The sequence below is a fragment of the Mya arenaria genome, chromosome 13, assembly GCF_026914265.1.
Source record: "Mya arenaria isolate MELC-2E11 chromosome 13, ASM2691426v1".
In the NCBI taxonomy this organism is placed as follows: Eukaryota; Metazoa; Mollusca; class Bivalvia; order Myida; family Myidae; genus Mya; species Mya arenaria.
In genome coordinates, this window is record NC_069134.1 from 47,488,411 (window position 1) to 47,494,726 (window position 6,316).

The window sequence follows — 6,316 nt, forward strand, 5'->3', positions numbered from 1 at the left end:
CGAAACAGACTGGTCTCTGACATTAAGTTGACTGGATATTCATGTATCATGAAAAACAATCTAAAACTTAGAAAAATGTTTAAAATCCAATGATTGACCTTCCAAATTTCATTCATTAAATGGCGGCCTAGTAATTTGGTTGTGTTTTCATGCCCCGCTTAATATAATAGTGTTTTCGTTATTTTTTGGAACATATGTGCACTTATAAAACTTCATTGATAACGGTTCATCAAAGCTTTGCACTAAAAAACGAGCGAATAATAAACTTTAAGAATGAATAGCAGAGAACTTTTTCTCAACAAACAGGAAATAGAAAAGTTGACAGCTATAATTTTGCGTGAGGGGCGCCCCATAACACCCTTTTGAAAAAATAAGAAAAAGATTAAAAAAATACTGATCAAACTCCGAAAATAAGCATAAAAAACCCAGAACATTTGTTTATTTCAGTGTAAGATCGTATTTAGTTTCACTCGTGATCATACAAAAACTATATTTTCTATGACACTCATGAAATAAAATACGATCTCACACTGAAATAAACAAATATCCGCTATTTCTTTATATATTCAAAAAAAACTAGGGGCCGAAATGTCTCTGTTGAAAATCAGTAAGGGGCCGAAACGTCTCGAGTCAATTTAATAAAAGGGACGAAATGGCAGGGCCGAAACGTCTTAGGGGCCGATTTGGTTGTAGGCCGATTTTGTAAGGGGCCGATGTATCTCGCTCCCTCTTTCTCAAATAGAAGCTGCAGCCTATCATTTTATTTTAGTATCTTTTATACCAATGGAAAATTTCAATAGGCTATGTTTAAATTTTTAAACAATATCATAAGTTACGGGGTAAGTACATGTAGGTGACCGTCGACAACCTGTTTACATGATTTAATGTTTCATTTATTCATCGGAATATTCATCGGATCGGAAAATAGACGACATTCTGGTACGATATAAATTTGGAGACCCAATATGGAAAAATATGGGATCACCGCGTGACCATTCCTGGACCAATGGCATTGCATTACTTATGTCATTCGGAACTCCTCGGCCATTTTTATCGAAAACAACCTCGGATGTATTTGGACGGTTTACATACTCAAAAAGCAGTACGTTTATGTCCGCTGCAAGTAGATCGCGTAGTAATTTTATTTAGCAGTTAAACTTTATGTATAAACTCTTGATAATCTTAATCATGTTTGCAATAATACACTACACTGGCAATCAATTTAAACTTAGACCAATAAATATAACAACACTACATTTCATTAATGATATAATTCAAAAATTTACGAACTACTTCAACTGATGTACCGGCATATATCCGAAGTTGTTTTCGATATAAATTGACGAGGAGCTCCGAATGCATTTATGTTGGAGGCATGATATAACGATATAAATAACCGATATTTTCCTTGCGAATCGAGCGTGATCGCGACCCCGTCTTGAAATGGAAAAATTGAAATCCACGCCGCGCTGACTGTCCCCTTCGATCATGTCATTGTTCACATATCACTGTCGTCACATCGTCACGCATATCACTGTCGTCACATGCATCACTGTCGCCACGCATATCACTGTCGTCACACATATCACTGTCGTCACACATATCACTGTCGTCACACATATCACTGTCGTCACACATATCAATGTCGTCACACATATCACTGTCGCCACGCATATCACTGTCGTCACACATATCACTGTCGTCACACATATCACTGTCGTCACACATATCAATGTCGTCACACATATCACTGTCGCCACACATATCACTGTCGTCACACATGTCACTGTCGTCACACATATCACTGTCGTCACACATATCACTGTCGTCACACATATCACTGTTGTCACGCATATCAATGTCGTCACACATATCACTGTCGTCACGCATATCACTGTCTTCACACATATCACTGTCGTCACATATCACTGTCGTCACGCATATCACTGTCGTCACGCATATCACGTGAGGAAACATTTTTTTAATTTTTTTATAACATAGACAGGGTGTGATACGTAAAATGTCCTCCTCAAAATAATGTGATGACGACATTTTGAGAATGGGTATATCTTTTATAATGTGAAAGTCAATCACAAACAAGAGATGTTTGTCAAACATTATGCGCCCATCCCCCCTCCCCCTGAGCGCCATGTTGTCAGGAATATTTGGACAATTTAATGAAATATGCATAGAATGAAATGACAGCTGACTTGTCATTGACATCGGATGCCTTTGAGGCAGTTTGAAGATTCAAAGTGTGAGGACAGCAAGAACAGTTTTTAATCATGTCCAGATCATGACTAATATTTGCAGATAAACATGTATTATCTTAGCAACAGGGAATAAGTAAATATGACGTAAATTTTAATGACCTATATGAGTTGTGACCTTGACCTTTGACTCTATGAACTCAAAGTCCATAGGGGTCATCTTCTGGCCACCCCCAACATAAATGTCTAGTTTGAGGGCCATGAGTGCAGGTATTGTCGAGTTGCCACACAGACTAGCTTTAAACTACTGAAATTCGTTCCAAGTGGTCTTTTTAGTGAGAATGAATGTTGTATATGATTTAAAGAATAACATATGCTATCGTAAAGTTTTAAATGTGCATGCACACTGCCATGTTTACTCTTTTATACGTAACTCTTATTGGCAATGAAACATTTGTCTAACAAATTTGCCTCCCTTTGACTTAAAGAAAGCCGCCAAAGATGCTATAAAAATCAAGACATTCTGAGTAGACGACTTAATGTAACATTAAAATTACAAAAAATGCATTATAATGGACATAGGTTTTCATGTATTTGCAATAATATAAACATCAATAACGATTAATAAATGTTGAACTCGATAATTACATATTATTATAATAATATATTTTGATAACTACAGTGAAAACTCACTAAACCGGACAAGGTCCGGACCGGGGAAAATTTCCGGTTTAGTGAGGATTCCGGTTTAGTGAGGAATTGATGTACGGAGTAAGTTTAGACGGAGGTTGAGACATGATTAAAGCACATGCAAAAGTGATAAACATATTTCTGCGTTTTTATAATCATCTTTTTTCCGAGTCTAAAAAAATAAAACAACTCGCGTAATTAAATGCTTGTTAAGTATATTGATATTTTAATTAACGCACCGCTCTAATTTGATTCACTCATAGAAGTCTTTAGATAAAACAACCCTCCAAAATGATCACTTAATAACCGTTTCTAGTTCTTTATTTTCTACAACAAACAAATTAATGTCTCAATCAATTTTTCTTTTCACAAGTTTGATTAACGTTTGATTATCGCGCGGCAGTCAATCCAACACGGAGTCATCATTATCGATTATCGAGTTATCACAACATCAAAGGTGCAATATTTAACGACCCACCGGCTGTCAAAACAAAGTGACAAAGTGAAACGCGATTCGCGAATTCCTAATACACAAAATCATTTTGACATGTTTGAACAAATAAACGTCCGGTTTTGCGAGGTAAAATAACGTTGACAACTAACAAATTTTCTCGATTTTTTGTCCGGTATCCGGAATTCCGAGGTTCCGGTTTTGTGGGGATTATTTTACATTGAAAAGTATAAGGGAAAAATCGGGACTCTGAAAAAAGTCCGGTATCCCGAGGATTCCGGTTTTGTGGAGATCCGGTTTAGCGAGGTTCCACTGTATTATTATTTTCTGTGGTTGGTGTTATTCATTTTACAAATGTAAATTACAGATACGGAAAATCGACGGTCTTTATTGCGAGTTTCCAGGCACGAACGACTAAGATCTCTGAGACGTAAAATCGCTAGACGCATAGTGATTTGACTGTTCAACACACAAATATTTCGGATATGACGACTGTCGAAAACGTACCTTGACGAAGATGAGCACAGTAACGCCGCATAACAGCATCGCCACATAAACGAAATCGACCACGTTTATGCGGTGATTTTCAACGCATAGACAGGACTTTCTTAAGTGGCAAAAGGCACACTTTCGCCGCATAAAAACACAAATTAAAACACATACTAGTACAATAGTGGTTGATAAAGTTTCATCAAGATCGGACTTAGCTTTTTGTGTCCAGTTAATCAAGCTTTGAACTAGACCTTTTGAGACGTAAATTCTGACAAAGATTTAGTACGATCGGTTTAAATGTGAACCAAACCAATTGATCTTTCTGTGAAAACGTTTGAAATGACGTTTGGCCCGACTAATGGCGGGAATATATGTTACGACAACGAACAACACCGTCATTTGGGACAATCAGAAAATTGAATCGTCGTATGCCGTAACATATATTCTCGCCTTTTTGTCAGACTGATATAGGGTCATCATGGACGTCTTTCTTTCATTGATTGTGTTGTTATGCACTAGTTATTTGTAACCAAGAAAATGTAGATGTGAACACTCCAAGGGGAGTAATAATTTATTTTCAACTTTCAATTTTGGCTCTACTTAAAAATATTACCTTAAATTTGACCAATTTGTCCGCCTACTTTTCCTGTATTCTTTTTGAAAATGACAGTAATATGCTACGTCCTAATCTTAATCATCATCATAATCAACAACATCATCACATCCACCATCATCATCACCACAATCACAACCACCATCACCATCATCATCCCCATCATCATCATCATCATCGTCATCGTCATCGTCATCGTTATCATCATCATCATCATCATCATCATCATCATCATCATCATCATCATCATCATCATCATCATCATCATCACCACCACCACCATCATCATCATCATCATCATCATCATCATCATCATCATCATCATCATTATCGTCATCATCGTCATCATCGGCATCAAAATCGGCATCATCATCATCATCAACAACAACAACATCATCACAACCATCACCATCATCTCCACAATCACAACCACCACCATCATCTCCACAATTACAACCACCACCATCATCATTCATACAATGAATAAATGAAAGTGACTCTGGAGACTCCCATGTCACAAGATTTCGGGACGGACGGACGAACATCATCATCATCATCATCATCATCATCGTCATCACCACCATTTTTGTTGAAATATTAGAACTCTATTTTAAGCTTTATTATAAATTGTTAAATTAATCCTCTTTATGTGGCAAAAAGGCACAGTTGCGCCCCATATAAGCAATTTCTGCTTTATGCGTTGAGCGTCGCCGCATAAACGTGGTCGCCCTGTTCATGCGTTGAAAATCACCGCATAAACGAAAAAACAACACGTTTATGCGGCGTTACAGAGCACGATTCACAACCCTGAACACGAAAAGGATTATGAAACTGTTCAGTACATTCAGTTCCACATGTTCGATGGAATGGTAGTCAAGCTTGTTTATGGGGACAGGACGAAGAGCTCTATGGAAGGTCTCGTAGTTTCATATCCTTCAAAAAACACGTCGAGTGAACGTGCTTCACTCTGCGTTACTCCTAACCTATCCTCGCAGTATGTGGGGACATCTTGGAGCACTCGCTCTTTTGAAGCAAAACCATGTGCGTTTACCTGGCGTTACGATCAGGAGTGATGATGATCCAGCCGTCAGAACGGTTCGAAGACTAATACTACTTCGTTATCTGATAGAGGTTATAAGTTCTCTATCTCCGAAAAACTGTCATTCCAAGAACTATTGCCACGTTTTTTTTTATCAATAAGAATCACTTAGTTAATGTTCGAAATACATTTCCACTGATACACTTGAGCAAAACACATTAGAGATGTCAGATGTACCACTCTACGGTTGATTTCCGCGAGCGAATTCCTCGTGCCCGTGGTGAATAGAGGTAAGATTATTGCACAATAACCTGCTACAAACTGTGCCATATAGAGATCATTATATTGTTTGCAAAGTTGACTCGGAACAAAGGAATTGGGCCAGAGTTAATTTTTCTTAACTTGAATGCACATTTAGTGACAGTTATCTGCTGCCTTGAAGTCATCAAGTTGGCGTCGTAGGTCCTCAATCTCTTTGCGAAGTCTCCGAGTCTCTTCCTTTTCAGGACCAACCAGCTGATCTTTAATGCTTGTAGTACGCTTCGACACTCTTTCTTTGGGACGAGCCCCAGTGTCCGCCATTTTTGGCAACGAACAGAGAAAACAAACGTCAGACCCGGTTTAAAACTAAAGAAACAGTACGAAAGGCGCCAAACGATGGAGGGCGGACGGACGAACCTACGGCAATGAGAAGAGTTCCCTCCCTTAATAATTATTAATTTTCCTCAAAACTTGTCATGACGGATTGAGCTGGAACCAAACAACGCATAGGCCGCCACGGCGGTTGCGTTTTGACGCGCCAAGACTATTTGGAAACACAA

General features: G+C 38.2%; 1 protein-coding gene across 1 annotated transcript; it reads right to left on the reverse strand.

Moving 5' to 3' along the window:
• Positions 1-1,491: 1,491 nt before the first annotated feature.
• Positions 1,492-6,077, reverse strand: LOC128215316 (germ cell nuclear acidic protein-like). Its single transcript, XM_052922015.1, has 2 exons — positions 5,918-6,077; positions 1,492-1,946 (listed from the first exon to the last, which is right to left on the reverse strand). The coding sequence occupies exons 1-2, from the start codon at positions 6,075-6,077 to the stop codon at positions 1,492-1,494; spliced, it is 615 nt and encodes a 204-aa protein (XP_052777975.1).
• Between the last annotated feature and the right edge of the window lie 239 nt (positions 6,078-6,316).